A 12,457-nucleotide genomic window follows, 5' to 3' on the forward strand; every position below is an offset into this window, starting at 1 on the left:
TCTGGCTTCCCCATTGATCTTGCTTGTCAGAAGGTTGCAAAAGGTGATTACGTGATCCCAGGACTGTACAACTGTCATAAATTTGAGCCAATTGCCAACTGTCTGAATTTTGATCACGTGATCATGAGAATGTGGTCGTGTAAACTCTTAAATCTTTTTTTTCAGTGCTGTTGTAACTTTGAATGGTCGCTAAATGAATTGCTTTAAGTTGAGGACTACCTCTACTTTTCAGAACCGTATTTCTCAGCATCCCAGTGAACATTTGCTACTGATAGAGTTCTCCAGTGAGGGAGAACGCACAGCTTCATGGGTTAATTTGTATTTATTAGGTCGCCCCTCTCACATTTCACAGGCTGAGGTTGCTGCAGATGGGACCCAAATACCGATTCCCCCCCCCATCCTGGCTTTGCCCTCTGTAATACCTTTTAAATGTGCTTGAGGAGCCGCAGGTAGTTAGTTACCTGCCCTAGCTACTCAAGGCTTCCTGGCTGCCTCTCCCAGGAAGCGTCTGCAGGGCACCAACCCCAAGGACACACATAAAGGGTGTCACATACCACTGAATCTTGGGGAAAGACTTCTGAGCAGCTAGGAATTGCGGGGGGGGGGCGGGGGGCGCGGTTCACTAATGTTACACCCACATTGCCCGGTTAGCTGATGCTGCCACAATTCCTAGCTGACCTCGTGCACCTGGCTGGGCTCAGGGAGGCTCAGCATTCGCAGGCGAAAGTCGGGGGGGGGGGGAGCCCACGGCCCAGCATCTCTATATGGGGGGGCGGGGCGAGGGGGCACCTTCGGGCAGAGCTGAGCGGCGCCTGCGGGGGAAGGGCGGGCTCGGCGTTCAGCTGCTACGGGATCCTGGCTGCAATTTGTACGATCCCCAATTCAGCCCAGGATCCAGCAGAACTTCTCCGACAGCCGCTCTGAAGACCCCCCGGGCAGGACGAGCCCAGTTCGCGGGCCAGCCCGTTCCACCGTGGCGGAAAATTCCTCCGGGAGTCCAGCCTGACAGCATCAGCGGGACAGAGTCGTCTGGGACAACCTTCCGTTCGGCGACCCCCCCTCCCATTCTCCGAGCCCCCAGTGCGGACCCCCGAACCGCCCTCCGGCCCCGGCGGCCTGACAGGGCGGGCCGGGGGCGTCCGGCGCTCCGCGGAGCCTCCCGGGGGGCTGCGCTCGGGGCGGCCGCGGCGGAGGGGAGGAAGGCGCGCGCCCGGCAACTCCGACGGCGCCGGGGAAGCGGCGGGCGGGCGGGGAAGGCTGGCTGGCTGGCTCGCGCCCGGGAGGCGGTTCCTGCCCGCCCCGCCCCCCCTCCCGCGGCCCCGCCCCCTCGTCCCGTGCTGCCTAGCGGCGCGGGAGGCGGGCTGCAGTTTAAATCCTGCCGGCCAATGGGCAGCGCGCTCGGCCGCCCGTAACGCTCCGGCTCCGGCTTCGAAGGCTCCGGCGGCGGCGGCGGCGGCGGCGGCGGCGTTGGCGTTGGCGGCGGGGATGAGCGCGGCGGTGCCCGGCAGGGGCTCCCGGGCGGCGGGGCTGGGGCGGGGGTCGGCGGCGGCGCCGGAGAGCCGGGCGGTGCCGGAGGTGCTGGTGGACCCGCGCAGCCGGCGCTGCTACAGCCTGGGCCGCTTCCTGGGCAAGGGCGGCTTCGCCAAGTGCTACGAGATCACGGAGGCGGAGAGCCGCGAGGCGCTGGCCTGCAAGGTGGTGCCCAAGGCGCTGCTGCTGAAGGCGCCGCAGAAGGAGAAGATGACCATGGAGATCGCCATCCACCGCAGCCTCCAGCACCGCCACGTGGTGGCCTTCCGGGGCTTCTTCGAGGACAGCCACTTCGTCTTCGTGGTGCTCGAGCTCTGCCGACGGCGGGTAGGCAGGGCGGGCGCCGCGGCGGGAAGGCGGGCGGAGGGGCGCCGCCCGTGGCCAAGGTCCCGCCCCGGGTCTGCTCCCGCAAGCGCCTGGCCGGCGGCAACGGCCCCCTCCCGGACCGCCGGCGGGAAGGCGCGGCGGCAGCTCCCCCCCCGCCTCTCCTCGGCCGCCGTTTGCTGCAAGCGAGGCCCGGGAAAGCCGAAGGACGAGCCGCGGGGTGGGGAGGGGGCGCGCTGAGGTCCCCCGTTCGGAAACGAGCGTTTCCGTTTCTGTCGGGGGCCGGTTGCTTCCTCCTCCGCCTGGATCCTTTCTGGCGCTCCGGGGGGAAAGTGCAGCTCCTCCTTGCTGCAACCGGCTGAAAATGCCGTCGGCGGACGTCTAAATGCTGAATCCAAGCGAAGAGGAGCAAATGAATGTGGGGCTGACCTTGGGGGAGTCGGGATCGCCCCTTAAAGAGCGGGGAGGGCTCGGAGAGAGGAAGGCGGCGCTTGGCCGCAGCCCTCCAGACCCCCGACTTGTCCCAACTGCTCCGCTTCCTTGACTTGGCCAGACGTTGAAGCCTCTTTGGGCTCCGCCCTGTCCCACCTGCATGAAAGCAACTCGAGGGACGCTGCCTTTGGGCTTCCCTTTCGCGCCTCCCTCCTCCTGCCTCCCCCAGGTCAACTTTACAGTTTCTAAAAACACTATTATGGCCAAAGACCAGCAAAAGGAGGGTGGGCTATAAAGGATTAAAAAGCATAAAAGATACATCGGACGTAAAGAAGAAATTAAAACCTAAAAAGAATCTAAAATGAGGGCCTAGCAAGGGAGATCCTGGATCCTGAATGGCCCTGGAATCGCTAGGACTGGTTTTGGCACATGGTCCAAGCGCGACAGGCTGCAGCCTCTGCCTTGGCCCCTTTCTCATTCCAGTGGCCTGGGGGTTGCACCCTACTCTGAGCGAGGACCCTCCGTGAAGCGTGCCTATTGGATAAAGGATCCATCAGTCGATGGAGGAGCCTCCCGCACTTGAAGTCCAGGACGGGGCATAAAGAGAGGCGGCCTTGTGGGAGGAGGGTTTCCGGTGAGATGTTGGCGCACTGATCCGTGGCGGAAGGATCATCCCTCCCTAAAACCGGATCGCCCTTCTGCAAAAAGGATCTTTTCTTCCTCCAGCCAGTCCTGGAGGTTCCCTCTTGGGCGTCTTGCGCAGTTTGAGGATTGTGTTGAGGAGACTGATCAGGGTGGACCATCCTTCCCCTCCCCTCTTTACATAGATAGGGACAATGACCACAAGGCAGGTAAAGAGTGAGGCCAGAAGCCCAGATCGTTTTTAATGGTCCCCGGAGGTCTTAGATGGGCATCTCCGTCTCTGGTGCCCACAGTGGCAGATTCTCTCTAGCTTGGCCAGGGCGTCCGCTTCCAGGGGAGGGATCCATATAGGGATTCTGAAAGAATGCCTCCCGGGTCCCTGAGGGGGTGTGAGGTTCCAACTGGCTGGCTCTTGGGGAGCTTTACGGGATCTGCCAGAAACAGCTGACTCATTGGCTCTGGCTGCCTGGATGAGCCTGTCTGGCTGTTCCCTCTGTCTCGCATGCCGGAGATCCTGTGCTGCTCCTGCTGTAGAATTGGATGCATAAGTCTATTAAGGGGTAGCAAGAGCTACCTGACTGCTCTTTAGAAGGCCAGATCCTGAAGTGGAAACTCAAATACTTTGGCCACCTAATGAGAAGGAAGGACTCCCTGGAGAAGAGCCTCATGCTGGGAAAGATTGAGGGCAAGAGAAGAAGGGGACGACAGAGAATGAGGTGGCTGGATGGAGTCACTGAAGCAGTAGGCGTGAGCTTAAATGGACTCCAGAAGATGGTAGAGGACAGGAAGGCCTGGAGGAATGTTGTCCATAGGGTCGCGATGGGTCGGACAAGACTTCGCAACTAACAACAACAAGAAGAGCTTTTTTGGCATCATCCAACCCTGGGCTCGGCAGTGAGTTCTTGTTGCTGGCATGAGTAGGGGTTGGTAGCAGGAGGCGATTCTTCATTGAAGGCATTTAACTAGAGCAGGTTTGGGAAAGAATTGCTGGCAAATTTAGGCATAACTCCCAGAGCCTCTGCAGGGGGGCTAATCCCTCAATTCTGAAGGTGAATTTGGCTGGATGGTCACTTGCAAGAGCACCATTTAGATTAGAATATGGAGGTTCGACCTGGGGACTGTTTGGGCCAGGCAGAAACCTGCAAAGTTTGATTTTTGAGCAAAGGGTGGGGAGGAATTCATATCTTCAGAGTTGGGAGGGATTTGTGCTTTTCTACAGGGTGTCATCACAGGCGAGGGGAACCATACTTGGGCTTGTCCAATGCAATTAGAAGTGGGGCGGGGCTGTTTCTCCTGGGGGCAGCGGAGCCCCCACCCCCAGTTTGGAGGCAATGTGTCTCGACTGGGTTTCTGTATTGCTTGGCAAAGCTTTGCTACGCTTGCAGAGCAGCTTCCTCTGGGCATCGGGATTGCCTGGGTTCTTGCAACATGGCTGGCGTGGAGGTCAGAGGAGTCCCTGTTGGTGTCGCTTTCACAATCACGGGCGAGGAAGTGGGGAGTGGTGCGTTGGCAGCTTTCTGTGTGCCTTTGAGGAGAGGCCTGAGAGGGTTTAGAACAGGGCTGTCTCCAGCCTTTTAAGACTTGGGGACTTCAACTCCCAGAATTCCACAGCCAGCATGGCAGTTGACGTCCACCAGGTCGTAACATTGCCCACATTGTAACCATCCCCACCCCGGCTTAGAGGATGAGCAGCTCAGAGGCTACCTTGATTCTGGAGTTCCCTCTTGCTGGCAGGCCTGGGAGGGTGTGCCAAAAGGACTGTTTTGGTGTCTGCTCATTCTTTCCTCAGATTCACAAGTTCTGTGTTCATATCCTTCCTTAGAGTTTGCTTAGCCTCTGGGCCCAGGGTGAATCTGGCAGATTTACGCTTCTTGGGGCTGGGTTTTGATGGCTTTTATTTGCAGGGTCTCCTGTTGCTTTCCCAGTGAGGAGGTCATGGACACTGACTCATCCTTAATGTCGTGACTCTGCATAGGAATCCGGTCATTTATATTTTGGGGGGGCATTTTACAGCTGGCTCAGAAAAACGCGCTTGGCATTTCTTAAGCTGGTCAAGTAGTGAAAATCTTTCAAATCAGTCCTTCTATTTTATCAGTTTAGCGGCTGAGATAAGGAGACTTACAAGCAGCACACCTGCTTTCATTTTCCCCAAAGTTTCTGAATGCTTTTATGAGGAAACGCAGATCGAAACTCTGTCATCCGTGTTTCCTATAGTGGTGGGGCACTTGCCTCTCCCGACCACAGCTTCTCACAGTGCTGCTCGGGCTGTTCTTCTCTCCCCCAGTCCCTGTTGGAGTTGCACAAGCGTCGGAAAGCCCTGACGGAGCCTGAGGCTCGCTACTACCTGCGGCAGATCATCCTGGGCTGCCAGTACCTGCATAGCAACCGCGTCATCCATCGCGACCTCAAGCTGGGCAACCTGTTTCTGAACGATGACATGGAGGTGAAGATCGGTGAGTGGGCTGCGGTCCAATTCTCTGGGCACAGCTGAGGGGGCAGGAAGCCCCCCAGCCTGGGAGGGGTCTTGGCCCTGCTGCTTTTCAGGCCTGGAGAAGGGCCAGTCCAGTGGCGCTCTGCCCGCATCCTCTCCCATTTATGGGGCTGCCCAACTCGATCTGTGATTCTGGATGACATGCAAAAAAGGGAAAACAAGCCAGCGTCATGGTTCCGACAGATGAAACTCTTCAAAAGAACTTTGAGGCATTGTTTACCTTAAAGCAGGGCTTTTCTACCAGTGGTACGGGCACCACCTGTGGTACATTGGCACCTGGCAGGTGGTACACGACCATCCTACAAAAGTGGTAGCGGGGGAGGGGAATGAGCTGAACAGGTGGCAGCACTGCACAAGCCTGAGCGAGAGACAGCTGGAGCTGCAGGGCTGTCAGGGCTCAGCGGAAGCGGCAGGATCAGGCACGTCGGTGCGGTCTGATCAAAAGCTGCCGTCACCAAAGCCTCAGCCAGGCCAAGCAATATGCCCAACTTCTCTGGCACCCTTTAGATCCGCTCGGCTCCTTAAGTAGCTGAAGAGCCCTGCCTACCTTTTTTGGGGGGGGGGGATGTCACGGTGAACTGTGGGTTACCAGGGAGTAATCTGTCCGTGGCAAGAGGCAGGGAGTGGCCAACTCCAGATCCCGTTGCCGCTTCCCCAAGACAGACAACGGTCTGGCATATTGCATGCATGGGCGCGCACACGCACACACAGAGTGCCTGTGAGTTGGGCCCACGGCGGCTGTGAATTCGTGGTTGCAGCTGAATCGGCCCAGTGGGATGGGCTGATCATGGTCTTGCCACCCTGAGCCCGGGCATTCCACTGCTAGCCCAGAGGTGGCATCGAGTGGGACAGGCAGGGAAACTGCCATGCGAATCCTGAGGGCCCAGCCCCGCAAGTGGGATTCTGACCCACCATCTGTGGGAGGGGTGGGGATGCCCCGACAGCCCTTCTCAATCTTCCAGAAAGCGCCCTGGATCCCAGCTGGTGCTCGCCCTCTCCGTACCAAGCTAGGTCTCAGACCTGCACACAAGGATGATTGCATTCTGGACAAAGAGATCTTTATAAAAGGTCAGCCGGGCCTTTGAAGCACCAGCCAGGGCCCAGAGCCGCCCAGTGAGCGGGAAGCGGGGATGGAATGCAGGTCTGGCGGGAGATGGGCTCACATTTCCCTGCTCTTGATTCCTGCCGTATCGCCCGTTCCCCAGCAATACTTCTCTTCTAGGCAAAGTGCCTAAGGGCCCCCCAAAGGAGCCAAGAGGGCCTGGCTGTTGGGGTCTTCAACAAACCTCTGGCGCGTCCCCGAGTGCCAGTCCCAGGCCTCCTTGGGTGAGGCCCAGCAAGGAGGCCCAGTGTTGCAACCAGCAAAGCAGGAGCAAGAAGCAGCAATGGCCGATCTTTAGAATTTGCAACTCGCTGGCCCTGGGGGTGATTCCTGGAACTCGGGGACGGCTGGTGCTCAGATTTTGGAGTTCCTAAAACCTGATGACATTTAGAATATCGTGGCTGCTCTGATCTTTTTTTTCCCCAAAAGAGGAAAAAAAGGTGTTAGGATTCAAGTGATTTTCCAGACTTGTAGCTGTTTGCGTCAAGTGCCTGGAGGGCCTGGGAGACGGCCGGGCCTGGGGAAAGGGGCTTCTCTGGAGCTTGGGGACCCTTTCCTGGTCTGCAGTTCAGGCACCGGGGAGAGGCATTTGGTTGGCTCTGCCTGCTGGGTTAGGGTCCCTGGCAGAGCCGGACTCAGGGGCTTGTATCTGTCCAGGTGACTTCGGCTTGGCCACCAGGGTGGAGTATGACGGAGAGCGGAAGAAGACCCTGTGTGGGACGCCAAACTACATTGCCCCCGAAGTGCTGGGCAAGAAAGGGCACAGCTTTGAAGTGGACATCTGGTCCATCGGCTGCATCATGTAAGTTTGGGGGTGCCCAAAGACAAGTGGAAACCACAAATGAGACGGACGGACGCCCAGAGCACCAGAGACATCTCCCAGTCCTGCAGATTGGGGGATGGACAAATAGGGGTTCGGTGGGGCCCTGCAGGACTTGTCTCGATGGTGCTTTCTTTCAAGGGCAACTGGACAAGCTCTTGTTTTGCTAGAAGACACTTCACTTCTCACCCAAGAAGCTTCCTCAGTTCTGACTGGTGGAGAATGGAACGATTTCTACTGCTTGCAGTCATCTGGTCGTTAGCATTCTTTCTGATGACCTCAACGACTCTCAGAAAGAGCCCTAATGACCAGATGACTGCAAGGAATAGAAATCCTTCCATTCTCCACCATTCAGTCAGAACTGAGGAAGCTTCTTGGGTGAGAAGCAAGAGGTCCTCTAGCAAAACAAGAAAGTCCACTTGCCTCTCGTAAAAGCACCTTTGGGGCAACTGAGGATCTCCACAGGCACTTGCAGGACTTGCTTTCTCTGTAAGAATGTGGGGCTCCCCAAACAGCAGAGGCAAATTCAACGAGCTCAGCTTTGGCTTGTTTTAACTGGGATTTGCTGAATAACCTGTAGCTGTTTGACGTCCCTTCCCATAATTATCAGGCGTGACTTATCAGGGACAGAAACCACCCTTAGACACCAGGGACTAGGTGGCTGAACAGGCGGGCCCTTCCTGCATTGCGCTTGGGGCATTCAGGTGTGTCTGAGGCAGAGTGCAGGTGTGTGCCTGATGCCAGAAGGGGGAGCAGAGGTGGCTGTGCCTTCTGAAGACCAGCAGGTCCCTGCACTGTCAGACGGGGTGGGCGAAGGGGCCCTGGGCCTCTTGGGAGAGGAGGCTTTACGGGGACCTGTTCTGAAGCTCGCTCTCCTTGCAGGTACACCCTTCTGGTTGGGAAACCACCCTTTGAAACCTCCTGTTTGAAGGAGACGTATATTCGGATTAAGAACAACGCATACACCATTCCTACGGTGGGTTCTTTTCGGAGCTCCCAGATAGGCATCGAGGGGATCCTGGGACCTGGGGCTGGGCGTGTGTGCGCGCACACAGTCTGTTTGGAGCGGAGGCAGAACAAGTGTGTCCTTGCCTGCTCTTCCCTCAGGCTTAGCCTGGGCTAAGGGACCCTCACTGAATCACGGCTCCCACTCTCGTCCTCCTGTGTGGCTGTGTGAGCCAGACTCCTAACAGATTGTAGTTTGGCAGCATTTGGTCGTTGGCCCTTTTCAATCATTTTCATGTCAATGCCCGAAATCTTATGCTGCCCCGAGTCATTTTGTAAGGGAGATGGGTGGCATAAAAATTAAATAATGTTTATAAGAATCAGACTGCTCCATCCTGCTGCTTGAGCCACTTGGCTTAATAGCAATAGATACACCGCTTTACAACCTTCCCTAAGCAGTTTACAGAGTCGGCATATTGCTCCCAACAATCTTGTTGAGCTTTCAGACATGTTTGAATTCCGGCGGTCGGGTTCTTCTGCAACTCATTTTGCCTTGCCTGGAATCCAGCCGAGCAGGTCCCTGGGTCAGGATGCCCAGCGCCGGCTTTGTAGCCTCGTGAAGGGGAGGGACACTGGTGGCTGGGGGAGGGGCAAGCCAGAGGTTTTGTTGATGGGGCTGCTGCTGCTGAATTCCTCCTGGCCTATGAGGAATCGGCTTCTGTGGGAATGGCCTGTGGAGCTTCTGTCTGTCTGTCTGTCCAGCACATCAACCCCGTGGCTGCTAGTCTCATCCAGAAGATGCTGCAACATGACCCGGCTGCCCGCCCCACCATTGACGAGCTGCTGAACGAGGAGTTCTTCACGGCGGGCTACATCCCTTCGCGGCTGCCCACCACCTGCCTTACGGTTCCTCCCCGCTTCTCTCTGGCGCCCAGCAGCTCCGACCCCAGCAGTAGGAGGCCTCTTGCGGTGGTGAACAAAGGTGAGCTGGGGCGAGGCTTTGGAGGGCCTGCGCTGTGGCCCTGGGCTGTGCGGCCGCTGAGCCTTGCTGGTTCTTCCCTGGCGCAGGACCGGACAGCCCCGCCCTGGAGAAGGTGACTGAGAAAGAGGACAAGGCCGGCACCCTAACGGAGCTGGGACAGCCCCTGCCCTGCTACCTGGCCGAACTGCTGCAGCAGCTGATGCAGGTCAACGCTTGCCGGCCCTCGGAAAAAACTCCCGTCAGGCAAGGTGAGGGGCGGCCGGCCGGAGGCTGCGCTTTGGAGCTGGCCAACCCGGGGCGCTTCTTCACTCCGGCCTCTCTCTCTTTTTTTCCCCAGAGGAGGCTGAGGACCCGGCCTGCATCCCCATCTTCTGGGTCAGCAAGTGGGTGGACTACTCTGACAAATATGGGCTAGGTAGGTAGGCGGTCTCGGGGCAGGGGGCCTGGTTGGCCAATAGCCCTTGGGTGGGAATACTCTGGAAACAGCCACCGTCACCCCAGCTCCATTTTCCCTGCAAGGACGGCTGATTTTTCTGTATTTTATGTGAAGGGGGGAGGGAATCTTGGGAAGAGCAGACCCGCTTGCTTGGAGGAGGGCCAGTTTGCCCTAAAACATACGAGGGACAACAGATGTGGGATGAACTCAAAATCAGAGTGGTTTGTTTTGATGAGATACGAAACGTAGAGAGAATTCAGTTGGCATTTCTCTTGACAATTTGTCAGTCTGTCAACACTTGCGGATCTCAAACTGCCCCCTAAGCCAGGAAAGGGCTTATTTCGCACTAATTAGGCTGGTGACATGTTTGTCAGAATTCCAGCAATTTCTCTCCCGTTTGCTTCTCTTTTTCTGTATTGAGTTAAAGAGATTTAACTGATTATGTACTATGAAATCAGTCTTAACTCTTACTGATATTTTCCCGATGACCTGTCTCCCTGGCACCGCAGTGGCCTTCCCACCTACAAAAGCCGCTCCTCTCAGCTCCTGCTCTTCTGGCTGAAAAGGTCACACGGCCACGGGGGCATTGCAACAGCCCTAATGTTGGCCACGGGCCGTAAGGCCATTGTTCATCTGAATGAACGGTCCTAAGTTGAGCAGGGCTAGCTGTAATACGTTTCTTTTAAAAGACTCTGGTTTCCTGAGGGAATTGGAGTGCGCCCTTTCCCAGTCCAGCTAAATCCCTTGTGCCAGTCAGGGCGTTCCCATCGTGTGCAGAGAAAGGTGGGGTGCGCGGTCCAGCCAGATGCCTCGGTGGCCTTGGCCCGATTCCCAGACGCTCCCTCCATGGAGACAGGATGTGCCTGGCTCTCCGGCTAGGTCAAAGCAATCCTTGTGGGACTGCGGCCTGATCCGAGGTAGCTGAGGACGCCCCCGCCTTCTCTTCCGCAGGCTACCAACTGTGTGACAACAGCGTGGGGGTCCTTTTCAACGACTCTACTCGCCTCATCATGTACAGCGATGGGGACAAACTGCAATACATTGACCAGAACGGCTCTGAATTGTATTTTGACGTGCACTCTTACCCAGATACTTTCAGCAAGAAGGTGAGAGAAGACCCTTGGGGCACTGCTCTACCTTTGCCTCAGTTTCCCCTTCTGATGGGGAGAAGGGAAGAAGGTCTCCTCCGTTGCAATCTTGAGTCTGTGCTTGAAGGGGCATCCCTATCTATTTCCATCCGGAGTGGTCCAGGCGGTGTGGCCGGTGGGTCAAAAGGCTTGGTGATGGGCAAGGCCGCAGGGCCAGGGATGCAGAGGGGGTGTTCTGGATTTTTCCTGTGCTGTGGCTTAGCCCTGCCCTGGTCTTAGGCCAATCCGCTCTGCTCCATTCTTCTCAGATTAAGCTGCTGGAGTATTTCCAGAACTACATGAGTGAACACTTGCTGAAAGCTGGTGCAAACGTGACCCCCCGGGAAGGGGACGAGTTGGCGCGGTTGCCCTACCTCTTGAACTGGTTCCGCACCCGCAGTGCCATCGTCCTGCACCTGAGCAATGGCACCGTGCAGGTCAACTTCTTCCAGGTGATGAGTGGGCCCTCGGGGAGGGGGGGCAGGTGGGAACTGCCCACCAGAGAGGGAAGAAAGAGTGGTCTGACGCCCCCCCCCTTCCCACTCATCTGGCCTTCCTGGGAGGAAAGGTGGCAGACCCAAGGAGTGGGAGCGATCTTTCTGGGTTAGCCCTGAGGTTCCTGCAGCCCCCAGGCCTGGGGTCGCGTGCTTGCTTTCAGGAGGGCAGGCCCGAGTGCTTTGCCATTAGGGACTGCTGCCTCCCGATGCTAAGCAAGCCCGGCGCTGTCTCTCCTTGGCACACAGGACCACACCAAGCTCATCCTCTGCCCCTTGATGGCCGCTGTCACCTACATCAACGAACGGCGCGAGTTCCACACCTACAAACTGGCCCTGATTGAGGAGTTCGGCTGCTGCAAGGAACTGGCCAGCCGTCTCCGTTACGCCCGCACCATGGTGGAGAAGCTGCTGTCCTCTAAGTCGGGAGCCCCCTCCGCGAAGGCGCCAAGCTAGAGACGGAGGAGGCTCCGCTGGGCTCAGAACTGTGCAGCCCCCCTGGAGGGCCCTCCCTGGCCAGGCCCCAGGCTGCTTTAGGGGCCACAAAAGGACGGTAACACGCCAGGATGCCTTTTCTCCCGATTCCAATGGGAAAGCCCCGTTTCCTTTTCTGCCCCACATGCAGACTAAACTGTTTTATACTCACTCACTTTGAATAAAGAGAAGCCTCTGGCCGTTGCCTTTTGATTCGGAGTCCAGCCAGCCAGATTCCTTCTCTGGGGGGGTGGGCTCAGGGCCCCCCTGCGCGAACGGCTGGCCGAGCTCCTTCCCAGCCAGGCGGCTGCAGGCTGCGCTGCTCGTTTCCTCTTGGCTTTGTGCAACGAAGAATCGGGCCTTTGCTTGCTGCTTTGCTTTGCGCTGGGGACTCTCCTCCCGCTGAGCTTTTCCTCTCTGAGCCGCCAGCCCTGCGCAGAGGGGGGAGGGTGGCCAGGAAGCCCTGCAATAAAGGCAGCTTCGGCCAAAGCCATGGGAGTCCGAGGGCGTCCCAAGGTGGGGGAAGCATGTATGTCCCTGGCCGAGCCCTGAAGGAGATTTGCCCGACTTCTCTGCCAAAGCAGGTCTCCATCCCGGCCCACCTTGTCCTCTTGGGAGGGGGTGTGGCATCGGGGGGGGGCCTTGCACAGGCAGCGTG

At 57.6% G+C, this 12,457-nt stretch overlaps 1 protein-coding gene across 1 annotated transcript; it reads left to right on the forward strand.

The window, feature by feature from the left end:
- Positions 1–764: 764 nt before the first annotated feature.
- On the forward strand, positions 765–12,331 carry PLK1 (polo like kinase 1; the record flags this gene model as incomplete). Its single annotated transcript, XM_081337980.1, has 11 exons — positions 765–1,080; positions 1,346–1,857; positions 5,213–5,381; positions 7,179–7,323; positions 8,224–8,317; positions 9,049–9,268; positions 9,355–9,516; positions 9,606–9,683; positions 10,656–10,810; positions 11,101–11,283; positions 11,575–12,331. The coding sequence occupies 11 exons, from the start codon at positions 765–767 to the stop codon at positions 11,779–11,781; spliced, it is 2,241 nt and encodes a 746-aa protein (XP_081194106.1). The 3' UTR covers positions 11,782–12,331.
- Between the last annotated feature and the right edge of the window lie 126 nt (positions 12,332–12,457).

The sequence above is a fragment of the Vipera berus genome, assembly GCF_964194415.1.
Source record: "Vipera berus genome assembly, chromosome: 13".
Lineage (NCBI taxonomy): Eukaryota > Metazoa > Chordata > Lepidosauria > Squamata > Viperidae > Vipera > Vipera berus.